This window comes from Papio anubis, chromosome 11 (assembly GCF_008728515.1).
Source record: "Papio anubis isolate 15944 chromosome 11, Panubis1.0, whole genome shotgun sequence".
NCBI lineage: Eukaryota > Metazoa > Chordata > Mammalia > Primates > Cercopithecidae > Papio > Papio anubis.
Genome location: NC_044986.1, coordinates 96,796,945 through 96,820,144, shown reverse-complemented (window position 1 = coordinate 96,820,144; position 23,200 = coordinate 96,796,945). Strand labels below are relative to the sequence as shown.

Below are 23,200 nucleotides of genomic sequence, written 5' to 3'. Positions count from 1 at the left end.
ATACACCAAAGCCTTGTGACAATTTACCTACATAAGAAATCTGCACATGTACCCCTGAACCTAAATTAAAACTTAAAAAAAAATAAATAGAAATATTATAGGAAAAAGAAAGAATAATTCTGGCTTTTGAAAATGTATAAGCACATTTTGCTATAGAGTTTATATTCACTTCACGGAGTTTCCAGGACATGTGGCTCACTACTAAAATCAAGAGGTAAAAATAAATGTATCTAAGGCCATTAAATCACGTGTTTTCACAAGTAATTTTAAATTATTAGAAAGGAGTCAGTTGGCGGAGTGCAGTGGCTCACATCTGTAATCCCAGCACTTTAGGAGGCCGGGGTGGGTGGATCACCTGAGGTTAGGAGTTCGAGACCAGCCTGGCCAACATGTTGAAACCCCGTCTCTACTAAAAATACAAAAAATTAGCCGGGTGTGGTAGTGTGCACCTGTAATCCCAGCTACTCGGGAGGCTGAGGCAGGAGAATTGCTGGAACCCGGGAGGTGGAGGTGGCAGTGAGCCGAGATTGTGCCATTGCACCCCAGCCCAGGTGACAACAGCAGGACTCGGTCTCAAAAAAAAAGAATGGAGTCTGTTATAGTCACACTCTGGCCTCAAATACCAGGCAATTCTCTTGTAAGCAGCTGACTAAAAGTAAAAGGTAATTTAATTTCCATGAATTTTGCAGTGGCACATTTGTAAATAGCCTAATATAAAAATAGCATCCACGTAAAACAACACATTTCAAATAAAGAAGATAATTAAAATAAATAAAAATAAAATAAAAAAATAAATGAGATCACACTTTTAGTTACTATTACACATTTTCCGTTTATAATTATCACTGAATAATGTGACCAACACAAGAGTTACAAGTACTAATTCAGGTCCATTCTGCCCATATTTATTGAGCTCCTAGTGTGTCCAAGTAATGAGCTAAGGAACGACGAAAATGAATCATAAATCAACACAGCCGTTAAAAACCTTATACCGCAGGTAGGCAAGGTCATATATAATCCACACATTCATTCCTCAACACACGACTGAGTATGACGCCAAGCAGAATGGGAATGAGTAATTATACCAGACTGAAGGTATTTTAGAGAAACATCATGGGTAAGGACAACCTTGTTTTAACAATGTAAAGCAAGTCATAGGAGGAACACTCAGATTACTGCCCTGCCTCCTCTTACAATGTAGGGGAAAAAAGGAAATTCTACAGGCTAGTTACAATGTTTACCAGCTCAAAACTTTATGGGCCCATCTGCAAGAATTTCTCAGCACCAGGCTGGAAACACATTGCAGCTCAAAAAGCAATTTCTAAAAGAAAATAAGAGTTATAATCAACTTAATTTTCTAAAATCATTTTGGTTTGAGTTTTGGTTGGAGGGGACAGGCAAGTATCCGGAACCGCTATTGTACATCTTGCTGTAACCACTGACCTCTGTCTCAGTCTGGGCTTGGACTGATCTGTTTCTCCAGTAAGATCCTCCAGCCTTGCTACTCCTAAAACTATCACCCCACCTCCCAATCCTCTGCATCACATCAATTTTGCCCACAGCTAATAAAAAGTTAAGATGTATCTAGAGTCATTTCATTTCCAACTACAAAGGGTCCAATTTCTCAACTTTTATTTGATGGGAAGAGTTTGGCCCATCACCCGCAGCCAGGAACGAAGGCAGCGCAACTCAGTCCAGCGTGCAGAGGGGAAGAGGGGCCAGCAGACGCCTGCTGTTGGAAATGACATCAAGTTCCTATAATGAATCTGCCGCCTTCACGGGGTTATGTTTAGGCTGAACGCTTTCCGTATAATAGAGGGCTTTGTAAACGAAGTGCAATACAACTTTTTGAACATGACCTTCACTGGCAAGAATAAAACTTGGTCAGCATCACCATCAAACTCCATCAGGGGCTTGTGGAAGCATGTTGGGTCAGTATTTATAAAATGGAAATCCCACACAGACACAGGGGACTTGCCGGGCTGCATTTGCTTGTTACACCTGAGATATGGAACCAGCCAAAAACCAAAGGACTACCGCCAGGGTGGAGAATACTCAAAGTCTGAGTATATAGACAGTCTCCGACTTACAATGTAAGATTTATTGACTTTAGGATGTTGTGGAAGCGATAGGGATTCAGGAGCGCTTGTGCTTAGAATTGTGAATTCTGTTCTTTTCCTGGGCTGGTGGTGTGTGGTGTGACGCTCCCCTGCGATGCTGGGCAGAGGCAGTGAGCCGCCGCTCCCAGATTGCCACCAGCCACACAGCCGTGGGGGGAACAACCCGTCCCCAAAGTGTGCTGCATGGCCAGATGGCTCTGTCCAAATCCAAGCTAATGTGAGTGTTCTGAGCATGTCTGAGGTAGGTTGGGTGTATTAAATGCATTTTTTGACTTAATGTTTCCTTTGTTTTTCTGACTTGCAATATTTTCAAGTTATGATGCATTTATTGGGATGTGACCCCATCGTAAGTTGAGGAACATCTGTAAAATAAATCCGAATGTATGTAATAAGAAACAAACAGGCCAGGTGTGGTGGCTCACGCCTGCTGTAATCCCAGCCCTTTTGGAGGCTGAGGCAGGAGGATCCCCTGAGGCCAGGAGTTCGAGCCAGCCTGAGCAACATAGCAAGACTCTGTCTCTATTTAAAAAAGTAAAAAGTTAATGAAAGGTGGTGGCATGCGTCTGTAGACCCAGCTACTCGGGAGGCTGAGGCACGAGGATCCTTTGAGCCCAGGAGTTTGAGGCTGCAGTGAGCTATGATTGCACCACTGCACTCCAGCCTGGGAGACACAGTGAGACTCGGCCTCTAATAATAAATAAAAAAATAAATAACAAATGTATGTGAAAGCGTCATGCCTAGGACATAATAAGCCTTTTAAATGTTTTTCTTATCTTCTTCCTTCTTCATAGTCATCACAGCAATGAAAGTTTACAAATTTCTCTTTTTATGTTTTGAAGACATAATACTTAAGGAGACCCAATTCAGAAATCATGCGATTTTCAGCAGGGTGAGTCCAGCCTCACTAGGAGGGCCTGAGTTTGTCTTTAGTACATTTAAAGCAGGAGTGATCTAGAAAAGCATTTCTCCAAGTAAGGGTTTCAGGATCCTTGAGGTTGGCTATGACACGTATTTGGGTGAGGTTATCTACCATACAAAATGAAAATGAGAGAGGGATGAGGAGAGGTCTAAATCAGACACCAACGGTGCACAGGCTGTGCTGGGCACTGCGAAGTGATGATCTCACAGAATGCAGCCATCTCTGAGTCGTGCAGCAGCATCTATACTTTGGTCACTCCCCTCTTCCGTCTCCCACTTCCCCCATCAGACTTCTTAACTGAGTTCTCCTCCTCACCCCCACTATACAGAGCCCCAGGTGCTCTTGACATTTCAACTTGGATGTCTAATAGACGTCTTTTATTTACATGCCCAGAAAATGAACTCTTAACTTCCCTCTGTCCCAGCTTGTACTGGAGTCTTCCCTATGCCAAATCCCTGCTTCGAGTTGCCTTGGCCAAAAAACTGAGACTCACTTTTTACTCCTCTGTTTCTTTCAAACCCCACCCCTACCTCATCAGCAAGTTCTCCTGGTTACCTTCAAAATATAACCTCTTTCTACCACCTGTGCTGCCATCATTCTAGTTCAAGCCACCACCGTCTCTCACCTATGTTACCAAGATGACTCCCTCATTATTCTACCTGTTTTCATCCTGGCCCCCTAAAGTCTATCTTCCGCTTAGCAGCCAGCATAATACTTTGAAATGTAAGGCAGATGGGTCATTCTTTTTGTTCAAACCCTCCTATGGCTCCACATATCAAGTAGCGCCAAACCCAAAGCCCTTGCGGTGGCTCTGAGGCCCTCCCCGATCTGTGGTCTCACTAACATCACCCCTACCGCCCGCTCCGTTACAGCCCTCTCTCCTCACTAGGATGTGACAGCCTCTGGAGAGAGAGACTTCGTTCATGTTCATCTCCTCAGCACTCAGCTATGTGTGGCGAACAGCAGGTCTCAGATGCTCATGGAATAGACGAACTAGTGCATGATACTCTCCACAGCAACTCTATGAGGTCTTCTTGTTCCCATTTTATAGATGCAGACGGTAAGGTGCAAGGGAAAAAGGACATTAACTGCCTGCAATCACACGACTGGTAACAAAAGGATGGGGCTTGTACCCAGTGCAGCAGGAACCCCTAGCCTGCACCTTCCAGCCTTCCAGAGCAACAAGCTTCCACATTCTGGAAAATGGCTGCTTCCTTGGCTTGAATGGGTAAGAATGAGGTTGGGATGCCAGTGTTCATGGACTCCAAGGTTAAGCAAGGAAGACACCAAGAACTTCCTGGTCACAGCCACAACCCTGACCGGATGTGGATCTCTCTCTAGTGCTGGTTCCACCGTCAGCAGAGTTACCCGATTACCTATGAATTCTGCAGAACCCAATAACCTTCTTCCTTTGTTTCTCCAATGAACAGCATAAAAATCAACAGAGTCAGGCCGTGGAAGGTTGTGGACTGAGCTTTCCACCTCGGAGCAGCACAGCCTGATCATAATACTGAGGGGTTGGCAAAGCGATGCCCAACTCAATTTTAAAATATATCATCCATCAAAGTACAAAACTTACTCCAGGGGTGCAGAGGGCATTGTTTTGGAGGATAGTAAAATAGCAGGTGAGTTTTTTAAAAAAACATGAAGGAAAAGAGATCACATCTGAATTATGGTGGTTATTTTTCTCTTTTATTTTCTCTTCATTTCTTTTAATCTTGTGTCACGTTATTTCATGAAGTCTTGCTTCATTATTTTTGATAAATTAAGTTTGGTTAAGAAATTAACAGTGGGAGATTTGCTTTATACAACCTAATGAGCTGAACACAGGATACTGTGAGGATATACCAGTCTTTGCACATGGAGTCAAGAATCAGTTCTGGTAGACAGAGGCACAAAGGATCATGGAAATGTTTCCTATCCTGACTGGGATAATGGTTATACATTTACCAAACTCACCAACCTGCATCCTTAAAATCTGTATATCTGATGCAAATTATACCTCATTTAAAAAATATGTCATCATTGGGTTACAGAGTAAGGACTTCATTAGTACTGAGAATGTAGCATTTTCCGGGGGCAAAAACAGGATAAACATGTGAGATAACCAATTTCTTCCAGTCTCCCTTTGAGCTCATCTCAGTGAAGGCCCGAATGCTATAACCACAGCCCAGAAAGGAGGGAGGGAAGAGATATGTGCAGATGCACAATTGTCAGAAAATGCTGGAATCTGAGGAAGGTGTGAGGCTGGACTGGCATCCCCTTATCTCCTGATTTGAGCCACCACTCCTAGAATAAGGTAAATAGGGACTTGACAGCTTTCATCATAAGGCTAGACTAGAATCAGCCTTTCAGGGCTGTGGACTCAGTTCACAATGCTCCACAAGTGGCTGATGATTTTCTGCTCACTTATCACGATTTGCATTTACTGTTTAATAATATTGATGAGCAGCCTGACTCAGACCACATTCAAGAACTCCAATCCCAGACAAAGTAGAAAGAGCCTTGTCACATAAACAAGTGCTGCTCACAGTGTGTTCTGCCGATCGGTGTCCCTGCTCCATGATTAGATAAAAGGCTCACACCGGAAGGGAAATTAACAACATCACTAAGCCTGCTGTGTAGTTCAGCTGACATTTTCTTCACAGCATCATTTTCTCAATGAAGGAAACCATACATAATTTACATTCAGGCGCAAGTGTCTCATAGGTTGTGTGCTGATAAACAGTTCGCAGATTGGCTATGTTGAACAGCATTGCTATAGTTTGATGACACTTTAAGCAAACAGAAAACAGCAGAACATTCATTCAAAAATGATTTTTCTAGGCCACTTGAAATTATTGGATATCCCAGTTGCAGTGAAGGAGATATGAAAATGACTAGGGCAAGGTATCTGCCCATCTCTTAAAACTTCCACTAAATTAATGCTATCACTGCAATCATCCTTACCAGACTTACAGAAGAGCTTAATACCAAATTTACAGTGCCGTGTCTGCAAAAATCCTTACGAAATTGCTAAAGTCCTCTTCTGGATATGACAGCCATGATCTACGGTGCTTAGCATTTGGTGTCTTTTTTTTAAAATTTTTAATTTCTGTGGGTACATAGTGTGCGTATTTATGGGGTACCTGAGATGTTTTGATGCATGCAATGTGTAATAATCACATCATGGAAAATGGGGTATCCATCCCCTCAAGTATTTATTCTTTGTGTTACAAACAATTGAATTATACTTTTAGCTATTTTAAAATGCACAATTATTAGACTATAGTCGCCCTGTTGTGCTATCACAAAGCAGGTCTTATTCATTCTTTCTAACTATTTTTTGTACCCATTAGGTGCTGGACATTTGACTATCCTTCCTATGACATAGGGTGGCTGTGAAGTGGCATCTGTGGGACTCCTCATTTGGCTCATGACCTCTTTCTCCTCTTTTCCCTTTTAGCACAATCATCACCAACCCAGAAGCCAAACTGATAACATCGGGGCTCCCTTTGCTAAGCTGAACCAAGCTCCAGCTCTGTCTCTGGGAAACTCACAATACGATAATGGGAGCAGACTGGTGCGAGAGTCTAAACACCAAAGAAAGTGGAAGTGACTCCAAAAATGGTCCCAGTTTCTAGGAGCCCATTTATCCCTAGTGTTCCATTACTGGAACGCTAAGCATGTGGGAGTTATTTATATTCTACTGCTCAAGGACATCACCAAGGTCTGATTGCAAAAATTCAAAAAATTGCAACCTCAGGCATACATGGGTTAAGGAGAGAGAAGTTACCAAAAACAAAAAACAACCTGGAAAGGTCAAGAAAGCAGGGCAGATGGGAAGGTGGACTCTTTTCTGGACATATTTGTCAGTGGCCCTATTAGAAAGAGATACCCAGATGTAATCTGACCACTGCAGGACGCAGGGGAACCATTGCCTACCTGTGCTATTGGCGACTCACTTTCATTAATGTCCCCCAAGATTGGACTAATCACTTTGGCAGTCATATAAAGAACTTGCTGTCAACTAAAACTCCTAGGTCTGTTTCCCATGAACTGCTGTTAAATCAGGTTTCCACAATCTTGAACTTGTGCACTGATTTTTTTTCCATCTAAATACAGGACTTTACTAAATTTCACCTTGTTAGTTTCTAACCATTGTTCCAGGTACATGTGCTCTCTTGCCTACATGATCCTGTTCTCTCTCTCTCTCTCTCCCCCTCCTTCTTACTTCTCTTCCCCCTCTTCCCCCTCCAACTCTGTCCTCATCCCTCTCTTTTAGTCATCAAACTTATTTACAATCCCTCCTCCAGAAATCTGATCTAAATACATGCATTTATATGCATGTATTACATATGGTGCTTAAAAAGCCTTGTTCTCATAAACAAACAGATAATTTATTTTGTGGAATCTTGGGGTGAGCCAACCCTTCACAGGGCAGAGGTCACCTACAAGGGGAGAGGCTTATAGGGTTACGGGGGACCAGAACAATGAAGTGGTGACTTCAGGTGTATCAGAACTGTTTTGATGCAGCAACTGGCTTTTGGCAGAGAATTATATTACCAGGAAATATGTCACTCAGAAGTTTTCATAAAGGCCAGGGGTTTTGTGTATCTAGTATATAAAGAGTATATAATAGTCAGCTTTAACTCCCTACAACTCCCAAGGGTCTACAGACTAAAAAGTGCTTCCTGTTACCAAAGTGAAATTCAAATCAGCACTTTGAGAATCCAAATGAAGTTTCCACCATGTGGGTGTCCAGCTCCTAATACATGCCAGCTTCTAATTATAAAACGTTAGAATGACTTATTAACTTCAGATCTCATTAAAATTAACAGTTAATTTGCTAAAAATACAACTTGTTTGGAAAAACACTAATAAACTGCTCTGCGAATCACGCTGAGTACAAAATCACCAGGACTGGGCTCAAAGGACATTTTGCATTTTAAAATCTCACACCTCCTTTGAGTTTTTAGCTAGTGTACATAATGTAACTAAAGGTTTGAAGATATATTTATATTTGAATCCAATAGACAAGATTTGTCTGGGCCCAGTGGCTCACATGTGCAGTCCCAACACTTTGGGAGGGGCCAAAGTAGGGTGGATAGAAAGCCCAATGCAGAGGTTCAGACCAGCCTGGAAGCAACATTGGCTTGAAACCCTGTCTCTGTCAAAATACAAAAATTAGCTGGGCATGGTGGTGTGCACTGTTAAGTCCCAACTACTCCGGGAGGCTGAGGCGGGAGGAGGCAGCGGAGCCCAGGAAGTCAGGCTGCAGTGAGATTGTGTGGCAACACCAGCCTGGAGCAGCGGGCCAAAGTCTTTCTCAAAAACAAAAATAAAAAGACAGAATTTATTCTTGCCAATAAGAACCGCGATGGAAATAGAAAAATAAAAATGGAATGGCGTACCCATCTATTTTAACAGCTGGATTCTAGAGTATGTGGAGCACAGGTGTTTGAGGGGTACAGGGACTGAAAAGGTGGTAATTCCATTTCAATCTAATGAACAAGCTGTTAAGGAGGACCCTAGAGGTCTGTACTTTACAGAGTGGCTCCCCTGAGGATGTATGTTTCCCATGATCATTTTGTCCTTGAATCCCACTTGGCTGGTGTCAGAAAAGCCTGCCTGCTAGTGGACGGGGAGATGGAAGGTGAAGCATGATGCTCTCACCAAGACACCTCTTTCAGTGCGGCAGGAGAGTCCTGAGGCCAAGAGCCTGAGGCTCTGGAGTCTGGATTTTGGAATAAAACCTCTCATCGGGAGATGACAAATGCAGCCAGAAATAAACTCCAGTGCTGCTTCGGCCCCTTCCTTTCTTAGTGGCTCCGGGGCTGCCGTGTCAAGGTTGCAGAAGCTGCATTCAGAGGTGCCCTGATCTACTTCCTGAGCAGATCCATGGCTATGCCACCTGCAGCAGCATCCTGGGAGCCTGCCCAGACCATCATCCACCAGCGGCAACTCTCCCGAAATTCAGTGTCAGCCTCAGCTCTGCATGAAACCTCCATGTGAGTGTTCTGACCACTAAGGATAAAATTGCTGGGAGAAAAGGAGGGGTGAGGGGCTGCAGTACAATGTGTATTGATAAATAAAACAACTCAGCAGTTTCAGGAGTGGATCCTACTAAAATGAAAGTCTCTGACAACGAAACGTCATAGCTCCACCTATAATCAACATTTGGGAGGCCAAAGACAGATGGATCGCAGATCAAGGATGGAGAACCATCATGCTGGTGAAACCCATTTCTATTAAAAATGCAAAAATAGAGCTGGGCGGTGTGCGCTGCCTGTGATCAACTGGACAGGAAGCTGAGGCAGAATTATGAACCAGTTGGAGGTTACAGTGAGCAAGTGCCGCCACTACCATCAGCCTGTGTCAGAGTGAATATCAAAAAGAAAAAGAAAAAGACAAGAGAGAAGAGAAGAGAGAGAAGGGAGAAAAGAAAAGAGAAGAAGAAGAAAAGGAAAAAGAAAAAGAAGAAGAAAAGAAAGAAAAGAAAAGAAAAAGAAAAAGAAAAAGAAAGGAAGGAAGGAAGGAAGGAAGGAAGGAAGGAAGGAAGGAAGAAGAAGGAAGGAAGGAAGGAGAAAGAAAGAAAGAAAATAAATGAGGTCTACCTTCCATTTCACTCTCTTTGCCAGTCACATAGTTCCCTGTGAGCAAAGAGTGACAGCTGGATGCTTAGCAAAGGTAGCAGCAGGACTGAAGACAGTGAGTTTCTCCACTCATAAAAGTAACAAACACAGCACATTTCCTTTACATAGATACATGAGATGCATAAAGTAACAAATTCAACCAGAGCTTTGGATTCGGAATTTCTAGTAGTAGCAGAAGCTCAAGCTCAGATGTTTAAAACTCTGAATAATCCATAGGACCTAAATTCCTTTTAATTTTATTCTAAAATTCACAGTGGTGGAATTAACAAAGAATGGTTCATAATCAGTAACACTACCTCTCCAGCAAATAATACCATTTCTGAAATTCCAAGTTTATAGGTTTGTAACAGTTGGAGAGTGGGGCTGGAAGTATCTTATTATTTTCTACTTCACTTATTTTGTTACTATGTGTATTCTTAGTTTTCTTCAGAGCAATGTGTCCATCTGAATTCCCAGGCATCTAACAGAATTTCTGAGTTAAAGATCTGTAATATCAACTAATCAATTAACTAATTTTTTAAAAATCTTCTTTATCATATAAACTGAATACTAAAGAATTATAAAATAAATGTATTACTCAGGTAAATATTGTCCTAAATACTGTTATTTTACCTATAATGCTTAATGAGTATAGTATAGTGAAGTATGAGAATTAATGATTATTCTGTATATATGCACAGGTGTGTACAGGTGTTAGTGTACATGAGCACATTCAAAAATAGCATTGGAGATGGGACTCACATCTGAATGTTTAGGACACTATAGGTGGTCTTTTGATGGTATATTCATGAGTGTCATTGTATTCATATTTAATTAAGACAGCCTCTTGCTAGCAAGCACAGAGCAAAATGATTAAATGGGAAGGAGTTGATTCAGAGATTTAACAGCCAAAAAGTTTGGCAGAGCTAGATGATGGGAGAGTGCAGCAGTGAGAAAAATATTCCATTTTAGTGACAGAAAAATTTCACAAAAACCCACAGCATTAAACATTATTTATGGATACTTTTTCTCTTCACTTGTTAATTTTAAAGTTTTCGGTGACATGTTTCCATATCAGATGACATTATTATTTTCACATACAGTTATTTAGGTCACCAAGGAGGTTTCTTTTGTTACTGTTTTGGGTTACAATATATATATATATATATTTTTTTGGTTCATCTTACTTCCCCCTAAGCAGGAATCAGAAAATGACTTTCTGAAACTCGAATTTCCTGGTTCTAGATAAAGACTATCTAAGCAGAATTTTAATCCTTTGTAAATCCATTTTTACAAGCTGAATCACTGCTGTCATTACAATGTAAATCTTAACTGTTTTAAACGTCAGATTTGTCACACATTTTCCATCCCTCTTTATGTAAATATGTCCCAGGTATTTTCCTAATAAATACATAAACTAATTTGGGTTTCTTTGCCTATGAATCATAGAACTGTATACCTTAAATGGCTTAGAAAAGAAGGTATGCACCTCTTCTAGAAGTCCTTACAATTTCTTAATTCTTTTAAGTCTTTTTCATGAAAGTAAAGTGCTGTGAAGCTAAGGCTTGGCTTATGAAAACTTCTAGGTAATATGCATCTTCAAAATAACCTATAAAGAAGTCGCTTTATTTTGTTACAGGCCTAAATATGTCGACAATGCTTTTTTCTAGGTCTTAAGACAAGTTATATACATTTTTTAATATTAAGATTTTAACTCATACGAAATATGAAGTATCCTGTCCTTTTACCTGGGATGCTCAACAAAGTCTTAATTACTATTATAACTGATTTAAAATCTTACTGAGAATCTATCATACGTGATCTAGGTGACTAACTCACATACCATGATAACGACTTCAACAGCTGTCATCATGTGGCAATCTGAAATTAGATTCCTCATTTCTTTTAAACCAGTGTAATTATATATCTCTAATATTCTTTTTAAATTGGAGTCTGTTAGGTTCTTTGTCCTACTTGCAAAACACAGGAAGAACTTCCTTTGGTAGAGAGTAACTAAACCAAGAACATGGTTTCTATGATGAAATGCAAATTCTCAAACAAAAACCTTCTTTTCAAAATATGAGACAGTAACTCACAGTCCCTACATTTCCAGTAGTTAAAGCGAAAGGCTGAACAAGCGTGCTCAGAATGGATCCTTGGGATCTATAGTATTTAATTCTGTTGGAAGCTGATCTCTCTAAATATTTCAGTCTGGATGCTTGAGTATGCAATGACAGGTCTTTGGGTTAATACATTTCAGTACCACAAGGGTCTGCTTCACATTTGTTCCTGCCCCTTAGAGATGACCAGGTGTGCACCCCTCTGTCCCAATGGGAAACAAATAAGGGTGTTTCTCACATATGAGTCTTTTTCTTTCAGAATGAATCTCCCTGACCTTAGGTTCTCATCCCTTCTCAATTCGCCTGGGAAGTTATTGCTTGTTTGAACTGAAAAATACAGTTAAGATCCACCTAGACAATTATCCCAAATCTTTAAGCAGGACAGTTAAGTAAATCGCATTTTTAATATGGTCATCATGGTTTTAAAATATAAATTTGGGGCTCAAGCCTGTAATTCCAGCACTTTGGGAGGCCGAGGCGGAGATCAAGGTCAGGAGATCAAGACCATCCTGGCTAACATGGTGAAACCCGTCTCTGACAAAAATCTGAAAAACTAGCTGGAATGTGGTGGCGAGGGAAGCCTGTAGTCCCAGCTACTTTCGGGAGGCTGAGGCAGGGAAGAATGCGGCGTGAGCCTGGAGAAGTGAGCTTACAGTGAGCGAGATAAGCATGCAGTGGCTGCACCCCAGCCTGGGTGACTTCTTGTAGCGAGACTCACGTCTCAAAAATATATATATATATATATATATAAATTTGGAAGTAAACATATTTTCTCTTCTGTCATTTGACTTTCTGATTTCATACCTTTTTCAATTTCTCCAAATGGGAGCTGCTCTTATATTGAGTGGATCCTTTTACACAGTGGTTTTTCTAATGGCTGGTCTTTATAATGCGGGATTCTCACACATATCTGTGTCCTAGTATGTGATATACTTACAGAACTAGGCAGTCTAGTTCTGTTCCGTGTATATTGCAGTGATACTTCTGTGCCCTGTGCTGAGATGCTTCCACTGGTTAGTGGTGCTTCTTCTGCTCTGTGATTCTAACCACAGCAACAGAAGCAATCACCAACAATCATCAGTCTCTGATATGATTACAGAAAAGCCGTGAAAAGACAAACTGTGAAACGGGGGTGAGACATCCAGCAAGAGGGTCCTGAAGTGAGGAGTCCATGAAAGTGTCCCCATGATACTTGCTCAATTTGTTTTTAAAAAGAACATAAGAAACACACAAACAGAAAGAACACGAGGCTTCCTGCTTTGGTAGAACCTGTTTTGACATGGCCAAAATGTAAGAATCTTAGGGCAGGTATGGTATCGTGTCCATTTTAGTGAAACAAGAGACTCTCCTGTTCGACCTCCCAATGCCGGTAATCCCAGCGCACTGGGAGGTCGAACACGAGAATCTCTTGTGGTCAGCCTGGGCAACATAGCGAGATCCTGTCTCTAAAAAAAAAAAAAAAAAAGTAAAAATTAGCCAGGCATGGTGGCATGTGCCTGTGATTCCAGCTACTTGTGAGGCTGAGGCAGGAGGATTGCTTGAGCCCAGGAGTTCAAGGCTACAGCAAGCTGTGATCGTGTCACTGCCCTCCAGCCTGGGCAACAGAGTGAGACCCTGTCTTTGGGGAAAAAAAAAAAAATCATGTAGCATGATATTTCTCCAATGAGCCTCAACCTCCACAAGATGCTAAGAATACCCAAACCCTATCACACAGAGAGGCAAAAAGAAGGTATTCTCCTGCCTTCAGGGTGGTTAGCGTGGGCTGGATGCTTACCTGGGTCGGGCCTCAGGGGATAGCTGTGGGTCACCGAAGGAGGGGCTCCGGGAGGCCGCCTGCTGCAGGGAGGAGCTGTGCACGTGCTTTGGGGACCGTGGCACTTCAGTGAAGGAGGAGTCTCGCCCAGACAAAGAGAAGGTTGAGGAACTCTCTGCTGCTGGGGACAGGTCATGGGCCTGCCGGGTGGCACTCAGCTCTTGACCTCGTCTTTGGTTTTCTACGTTCAGCAGCACCTCCGGGTCGGAAGCACCATCACCCCCATGGAGGGCATAGTCCTTGGATTCACCTGCACAGGTCCTGAGCCCCATTGTCTCGGTCCTGGGGTACGGAGAACTCACATCTCTGCTTGACTCTTCCTGTTTGTCACTTTTTCCTCCTCGTTTCTCGACAGCATCAGGCTCCTTCCTGGACTTGGTATAGCGGGATAAATACTCAGAGTCGGCCTCAGGATCCAGGGTCAGCCCATATTTCTCTGCCAGCTGTCGCCTTCTTTCTGCTTTGTACCTTGCAATTCTTTCGGCTTTGGACTCCAGACTGTGGGTGTCCATGGTACCTGAACCATAGGGTGAGTCACCGTGGACGCCAGAGGTTTCTGTGCAGTATTTGGATCGAGTTTGCTTTTCTAGAGAAGAATCAGAAGTTTCCTCCTCTTCATTTGATCGGCCTACAAGAAGGTCACATGGATGAGAGGTGCAGATTTCAAGTAAAGACATGTATTTACACATAGAGTGACACTCTCTACTGCACACAGCACACACTTGGGTGCCCATGCGGTGAAGGACCAGTTTCTCACTGAGGTGTGTTCACCTAAAGTGATTATTTACCTGGACTGCTGAAGAAGTCTGAGACCTGCAGTGAAATCTACAAAGGCTGTGACTGTGCATGTTCTACAAGCCCCGTAAGGCATGGCTTTAACTTAAGCTCAGCCCCTTCACTCCCGAGAGCACCTCAGAGTTCGGTGCTTGTTCAGTGCTTATTTCCCCTTACTGATTTACTCTTTTTTGTGGAGTTCAGTATTTCACGTGGGAGGCCATAGGATGGGTTCAGAGTCCTCTGGGAAAGACACCAGACAACTGAGCTGCTGCCAATGGACAAGGGATGGATGCTGGTTTCCCGGGATCTGAGAGTAACCATAACTATATGGCCCATATCACTATTCACCAGGCTTTTCTTTTTTACAGAAGTGTTTTTTTCCCCAATTATAACACACATGCCTGATGTAGGAAATATCCAATGTGGGCCTGGCATAGTGGCTTATACCTGTAATCCCAGCGCTTTGGGAAACTGAGGTGGGAGGGTGGCTGGGGGCCAGGAGTTCGAGACCAGCCTGGGTAACATAGTGAGACCCTGCCTCTACAAAAATTATTTTAAAAATTAGCTGGGCATGATGTCACATGTCCATGGTGCCAGCTACTCAGGAGGCTGAGGTGGACAGTTAGCTTGAGCCCAGGAGTTTAAGGGTGCAGTAAGCTATGATCAATCGTGCCACTGAACTCTAACCTGAGCAAGAGAGCAAGACCTTGTCTCAAAAAAAACCACAAAAAACCTACCAATCATTACCCTACAAATTAATAACATTTTAATATATTCCTTCTAGTTTTTCATAGAATTTTTTCTTTATAAATTATTTAGTGTTATTAATATTCTATAAAAATGATTTCCCGCTTGGCACATTCTATAAAAATGTTTTCCCGGCTGGCTCACACCTGTAATCCTAGCACTTTGGGAGGCTGAGGCAGGCGGATCACGAAGCAGGCAGATCACGAGGTCAAGAGTTTGAGACCAGCCTGACCAACATGGTGAAACGCTGTCTCTACTAAAAATACAAAAATTAGCCAGGTGCAGTGGCGTGCGCTTGTAATCCCAGCTGCTCAGGAGGCTGAGGTAGGAGAATCGCTTGAACCCGGCAGGCGGAGGTTGTAGTGTGCCGAGATCATGCCACTGCACTCCAGTCTGGGCAACAAAGTGAGACTCTGTCACAAACAAACAAACAAAAATTTCCCATATTTGGAAATCTATTTTGAAGACGTCATTTAAGGGCCCTAACAGTCTATCTAACAGGCATTTCATTATTACCTTAACCCTTCCCATATGGTCTTTTTCATTCCACCTGAATTAAATATACATGTATCTTTTCCATTATTTTCTTTAAATTAAACAGGTGAGTAACTGGAACTAATTCTGGAGTTTGGTATGAAGTGAGAAGAGGGATATGCCTCTTCCCACCCTCTGGCGAACTCATTTTTTTATTATGATTTTATTAAATAATTCTTCCTTTTCTCATTACTATGTGAAGCTTAAACTATCATATACTACACAGATTACCATTTCATATACACCAAGGTTTATTTCTGGCTATAAATTTTGAGACTCTGATCCATGTATTGACATTTCATGCGTGTAATTACTTTTTAAGAGATGGAGTCTGGCTGTGGTGTCCAGGCTAATCTTGCACTCCTGAGCTCAAGCTATTCTCCTGCCTCAGCCTCCCAAAGTGCTGGAATTACTGGTGTGAGCCACCATGCCCAGCCTTTTTTTTTTTTTTTTTAAATAATTGCATGTGATTTAAAAATATCTTAGTTTTCTAGCTTTCTGGCCACAGGAAATTGGAAACTGTAGAGACAAGCAAACTGATAACATCATAAAATGAGATCAACAGCTCTCTCTGAGCAAGAAACTAGAAAACACCGGCTATAAAAAGCGGCAGCATGGCTGGGCTTGGTGGCTCACGCCTGTAATCACAACACTTTGGGTGGCTGAGGCGGGGGGATCACCTGAGGTCAGGAGTTCGAGACCAGCCTGACCAACATGGTGAAACCTCATCTCTACTAAAAATACAAAAAAATTAGCCCAGTATGGTGGCGGGCACCTGCAATCCCAGCTACTCTGGAGGCTGAGGCAAGAGAATCGCTTAAACCTGGCAGGTGGAGGCTGCAGTGAGCCAAGATCCAGCCTGGGCAACAAGAGAGAGACTCCATCTCCAAAAATAAAATACAATAAAAAAACATAAAAAAATACAAAACAGCAGCACAGCGCCTCAGAGCCAGGGACTGTGGTGGGAAGAACAGCTCTGTGTACATCCTCCTCTCCTAAAGTCAAGTTGAATATTTGATGACAACAATGACTGAGTGATTAGGGAAAAGCTGTGTCATGCACCCTCAACATACTGTTTAATATGAAATAAATATGCAATGTAGAATAAATATGCAATGTAAATAGAAAGTTTCTTGTATCTCCAGAGTAAGAACCGTACTCATTCAAGGTGCAGCTTTGCCTCTAATGCTCCCTGCTGAGAGCAGCTGCTCCCTGTGCTGGGTCGGAACCTTGAGAGGCCCCTATCTCAGAGCACGGATCCTGTGCTGGACCCTGAGGGTGCAGAAAGACACAGTAACCGCCTTTGAGGGTTGAGGGCCCCAGTCTAGGGAGGAGGAATGACTGGCCCTCAGTTACCCAATAATGTGCCGAGAGGAATCATTTCATACTGCTGTGACACCGGAAGGCCATGTCCGTGAGGCGGGGCAGAGATTACATGCTGTTTTTACTGTCGCTGTTTTTAGCAAATATACTTAATAGCCAGGCATGGTGGCACGTGCTGGTAGTCCTAGCTACTCAGGAGGCTGAGGCGGGAGGATCACTTGAGCCTGGGAGGTTGACGCTTCAGTGAGCTTTCATCAGGCCACTGCACTTTGGCTCTGAAAAAACTAAAACTAAAAATAAACAAAAACCAAATACACTTAACAAAAAAGTAGGTCAAGTCCACCGGCTCACGCTTATATTTTCAGCACTTTGGAAGGCCAAGGTGGAAGGATCACTAAAAGCCAGAAGTTCGAGACCAGCCTGGGCAACATAGTGAGACTCTGTCTCTACAAAAATGTTTTTTAAAAAAATTAGCCAGGTGTGGTGGTGCAAGCCTGTAGTCCCAGCAACTCAGGAGGCTGGGGCGGGAGAACCCTTGAGCTTGAGCCCAGGAGTCAAGGCTGCAGCGAGCTATGATCATACTCCTGCATTCCAGCCTGTGTGACAGAGTGAAACCTTGTGTTAAAAAAGTTATATCCACACAATTCACTTCTGTGGAATATCTCACGTTCTGATACCACTGGGTGGAAAAGGCGACGTGTAACCAGCCAGGCAGCCTGCTGGAAAATGGGCCACCCAGCTCCACGCTCACCGATGTGGGGGCTGGCAGGGTCGCTGGCTCGCATGTATCGAGGGGTGTCTTCCTCCAGCAGGCGGTGAGTCACCAACCCTGTGCAGCTCTGCAAGAGGATGGGCTGGGTGTCATTTTCAATCCCTTCCAGGCGCCTGGCAATTCTTTCTTTTCTGTGAGATACACCACAAGAGGCAGAGTGAGCAACAGCGATCGAGTCTAAAGGAAAGCAGAATACTGCTTTGCCAAGCTCTCTTCTATTTCCTAATTCCCACTATAAACATCTTACCTTTTCATTTCTAAGAATTCTTTTTTCTTTGGTTCAAAGATTTGTCTTAATTCTGCAACTAGAAGAAAACCAAAAAAGAACAAAATATAGTATTAGTAGTCATGCGCTCATTTTATTCACTCACGCAACATCTTTATTGAACTGCAAATTTCAGTTCTTGGTTCCTATGTAACAGTGACATGCAAAACTGATCAAGTTCCTGCTTTCTTGGAGACTGTTTCCTAGTAGGGGAGGCAGATGCCAAATGAATAAGAGTGTGTACACGCGCGCACACACACACACACACACACACACACACTAGGATGCATCATTCTCTTCTAAGGTCAAGTTGAATATTTGATGCTCATAAAAATGACTGAGTTATCAAGGCAAAGTGAAGTCATGCTCATTCAACATACTGTACAATATGAAATAAATATGTAATCAATTTAAAATTACGTACATTAAAATAATTTAAATAGAATGCTTTGTTGTATATACATTGCAACACCTTTATAGGTGACTCATGTAAATGTCACATATATAGATTGGCTAAGAAGTAAAATACAGGGTAAAGGAGAAGGTTTTATTTCATCTAGGGGAATCCAGGGAGACCTGACGAGCAAGGTCTCTCTAGGAAAGTATTTTAGGGAGAAATCTCAATAACTGTTTCTAACTTTTGTTTGGTTTAACAAAGTATTCTAAGCTTTTACTACGGAAATCATTTACAGAAGCATAGACTAGGAGTGTGAACCCCACAGGGCCATCCGCAAGCTACAAGCATGAACTCACGGCGGCTCCTCCTCCTCCCTCTCATGGAATCTGTCAATGGCTGTAACTATCTGATTGTTTCCCACAGTGCCTAAAGTGGCCGCTCAATTAGCTACAGTTTAGATGAACACAGGTCCTCTGCCTCCCTGCACAAGCTTTTGCTGGAAGGAAATGTTAACATTGGTTTCCTTGCTATAATTTAGGTGGATGATGGGCAAGGTAATTACCCCAATGTTTCTGGCAGCATTGGAGAAACAGAACAAACGATGTGCTGAGGTTGGGAGGTTCTCACATGACACTGACCACCAGCATATTACTGAGATGCCAGACAACTGTTTCTTTGGATAAATGGCCAAAGTTCATGGAGAATAAAGATCTCTCTTTTTGCCTCCTCCTCAATAGCTTAAATTAATAAGGGTACATCTGAGTGACTCCTATGAAAGACTCAGAATGGGGTGGGAGAAAGAGAGAGGGGTGGCCGGACAGCCCGGGGCCAGGGCCAATGAGAAGTTTTGAAAGGCTGAGTCACAGGAGAAACTCAAAGGAATTTGGTTTTCGACTGCTTCAATTTCCTTTTTCTTTTCTCTAAGTGGTAATTTTTAGTAATGAGTCAAAACTACACACACACACACACACACACACACGCATGCATACACACACAAAGTTTTATATTGCCCTTTGTGTTCAGGGATTGAAGCCTTGTTTTTCTTCATTTATTTTTTAAGTGATAGCCATCTTAAAACTTCAGTTGAATTGGCTTTTGTTAGGGTAGCTGGCTTCGTAGAAACAAAACCTCTCTCCCTCTGACTTCAAAAGGTCTCCCAGTTGGCCTCCCCAGGAACCAGCGTAGCTGGAGGCAGAGAAGTCCTCCTTCTAATTATGTTGCTATTTAGAAGACAGGGGTATAGTGAGAATGGTGCACCCTGCCATGCGGCCTTGGGAGAGGAGGCTTGGTCAATAACAACAGCTTCCCTGTCAACAAATTAGCCCTAGTGAGATTATGGTGATAAAACTTTAATGGCTGATAGGACATATTTTCAAAATATTTTCAAGGATGACAAAAACCAAAGGGTTTTATTTAATTATTTAAACCCCAAAGAGAAGAGTGGAGCCCTGTTTTTCAAAAGACCACTCAAGGAGCTATCGACACCAAATTCCAAGGGTGCCTAAAAGGTACGACTTGAACCCATACCTCAAACCCCAACTGAGAAATAGAAAATATTATTAGGGTCCTGAGTAACATAATCACATCCCCTCCTCTCCCCTCCCTTCTCCTTCTCTTTCTTTTCTTTGCTCCCCCCTCTCTTTCTTTTTGAGACAGGGTCTCATTCTGTCACCCAGGCTGGAGTGTAGAGACATGATCTCAACTCACTGTAGCCTCAACTTCCCAGACTCAAGTGATCCTGCCAACTCAGCCTCGCAAGTAGGTGAGATGACAGGCACGTGCCACCACGCCTGGCTAGCTTTTGGTTGTTTTTTGTGGAGATGGAGTTTCGCTATGTCATCCAGGATGGTCTTGAACTCCTAGGCTCAAGGGATCTGCCCGCCTCGGCCTCCCAAAGTGCTGGGATTGCAGGCGTGAGCCACCGCACCTGGCCTAAAATGTCCCTTTTCTCACCCCACGTTATTTCAACTGGATAAGTCATCAAAACCGTTAATATGCAGAGTATCATGTAACTTCCACTGGAAAAAGTTAAGATAGACTTTTCTTGGTTCTAATTAGAGACTGTTGAAAATCACTTTCATTTCATCCAAGTTTTAATTAATTTAACAATTTTTCCATAGAAATGCAACTAAAGACACTTTAAAAAAAGATTACAACAGTGCATGGAAAAGCAAAGCAACATGTTGCTTCCTGCAAGTCTCGATTTACCGTATTCCAGAAGGAAAGATCTAGTTGGGAGACTGTGCAAGCCTCCCGTCCACAGGAAAGGCAGACTTTCCCACTGCCCTTCCAGGGAACACTGCCCTATGATAGCCATCCACTTCCGGGCATAAGACAAGACATTCTCAGGACAGGATCTAGCAGACACACAGATGGACCTCATCGGGGTCATGGGCTGAGGAGGCTGGCTCTGGAGAGCTCCCAGATCACTATGGAAGTGCTAATGGTTTTTGAGTGGGAAGTGGCCTTGCTGTAAGCTCTGTACCACAGGATGTTGAATGTCCCAGGTTCTCCTAGTGATGCTAAATCACCCCCAGTTGCTGTGACACAAAAATATCCTCATATATTTCTAAAGCCCCTTAGGGATTGTCTTAGATTGAGAACCATTGAGAATCACTGATCCCCCAGTATTAGAATTTCAAATACACAGCCTGTGCCTTAGACACCCAGGCCCTAGGTTACACAGCACAGACGCCACTAGCCCAGCACTGCACTCTTCTCAGTCAAGCCCAGATTCAACGCAAAGCTATGCCAAGTCTATTGCTCCTGGAAGCTAGAATCCATCAACATAGTGGGTACTTGAAGGGACACCTTAGGGTCCTCTCTGATCATTCACCGAGGAATTAAATGAGCTCATAAATTAAATTGTCCTTTAAATGTATTAGTGAGCTTATTACTTCTTAGTGGAAATCTATAGTGAATTTTTAAAGGAAAATTAAAAAGTCTCTCTAGAAAACAAATGCTGTCCTCTCAGTCTATTCTTTCTAGCAAATATATTTTTAATTACCAACATATGCCTCATTCCTATAGAAACGGGATTTTAAGAAATGAGGTACAAGACAAAAAGAAGCAACAGAGAGACATTTGGAGTTTTGCCTCTTTTCCCCAAATCTATACTAACATGTAATATAATTAGTGTGTAACTAATGTGTATTATATTACATATCTGTTTTATATTATTATTTATAATAATAGCCAGGCATGGTGGATCGTGCCTGTAATCCCAGCACTTTAGGAAGCTGAGGTGGGCGGATCACTTGAGGTCAGGCGTTTGAGACTAGCCTGACTAACATGATGAAACCCTGTCTCTACTAAATTTACAAAAAATTAGCTAGGCCTGGTAGCATGTGTCTGTAATCCCGGCTACTCGGGAGGCTGAGGCAGGAGAATTGCTTGAACCTGGGAGACAGAGGTTGCAGTGAATCAAGATTGTGCCACTGCACTCCAGCCTGAGTGACAGAGCATGATTCTGCCTCGAAAAAAATATATATATATAAAATATGATTTATATGTGTTATATTATTATATAAACCAAGTTTTATATTATTTTATATTATTATTAATCATATAAAACATGTTTTTGTACTATTATTAGCATAAAGCCAGTACTAAAAACATCATGCATGAAAGTCACCATTGCTGTGGAAATCTGTGTTGTAACTCTGTTGTTTTATTTATAAAGCCTACCTACAGTTCTACCAAAGTTACCTTCTGATTGATAATCTTGAAGGTTTGTTTTTAAAACTTCAAAAAAATTTTTTGTAATATCAGACATACAGAAAATGTAAGAGATATCCTTCATAATATGTTAACATTTTACTACATTGGGTTTATTTTTATTCTTTTTTTCTCTCTCTTAAGTATATTTATATGTGCATATGTCTGCGTACATATATACATAATATTTTTTCTGAACCATCTGAGTCAATTGCAGCATGAGGCCCCTTTATCTCTAAATTCTTCAGTGTGCATTTCTTAACAAAAAAGAATAAGAATGCTCTTTAAAATTAGGTTCACCAGCTATAATTCAATGATTATATGCTGTGTCATAATTATAATTAATATACGGTTCATGTTCAGTAATAGTAGTTATTATGCAATCCAGATATAAATAAGCATCGATGGTCTAATTTCCATTATAATAAGACATTTTCTACTTTGCTTTCAAATACATTAGGACTTCTAAACATATCCATATGTCCCTTGTTTTACCTGTTTCGTGGTCTGTTACTCTTCTTTGAGTGATTCGGAGTGGTACCACTGTGGCAATATGGACTCTATGAGTCTATTTCTTTAGTTATTTCTTTTTTTTTTTTTTTTAAATTTATTTATTATTATTATACTGTAAGTTGTAGGGTACATGTGCATAACGTGCAGGTTTGTTACATATGTATACTTGTGCCTTGTTGGTGTGCTGCACCCATCAACTCATCATTTACATCAGGTATAACTCCCAATGCAATCCCTCCCCCATCCCCGCTCCCCATGATAGGCCCCGGTGTGTGATGTTCCCCTTCCCGAGACCAAGTGATCTCATTGTTCAGTTCCCACCTATGAGTGAGAACATGCGGTGTTTGGTTTTCTGTTCTTGTGATAGTTTGCTAAGAATGATGGATTCCAGCTGCATCCATGTCCCTACAAAGGACACAAACTCATCCTTTTTTTATGGCTGCATAGTATTCCATGGTGTATATGTGCCACATTTTCTTAATCCAATCTGTCACTGATGGACATTTGGGTTGATTCCAAGTCTTTGCTATTGTGAATAGTGCTGCAATAAACATACGTGTGCATGTGTC

The 23,200-nt window shown here is 42.0% G+C and overlaps 1 protein-coding gene across 19 annotated transcripts in view; it reads right to left on the bottom strand.

Moving 5' to 3' along the window:
• Positions 1 to 23,200, bottom strand: part of LOC101023645 (supervillin) — a 275,253-nt gene that overhangs the window by 75,812 nt on the left and 176,241 nt on the right. For all 19 annotated transcript variants that reach the window (XM_021943146.2, XM_021943147.2, XM_021943148.2 and 16 more), the window contains 3 exons: positions 17,987 to 18,044; positions 17,719 to 17,870; positions 13,548 to 14,214 (listed from right to left, as the gene is read on the bottom strand). In XM_021943146.2, the coding sequence (XP_021798838.2) occupies positions 13,548 to 14,214; positions 17,719 to 17,870; positions 17,987 to 17,994 (827 nt within the window). In that variant the 5' untranslated portion in view covers positions 17,995 to 18,044. The remainder of the gene's footprint in view (positions 1 to 13,547; positions 14,215 to 17,718; positions 17,871 to 17,986; positions 18,045 to 23,200) is intronic.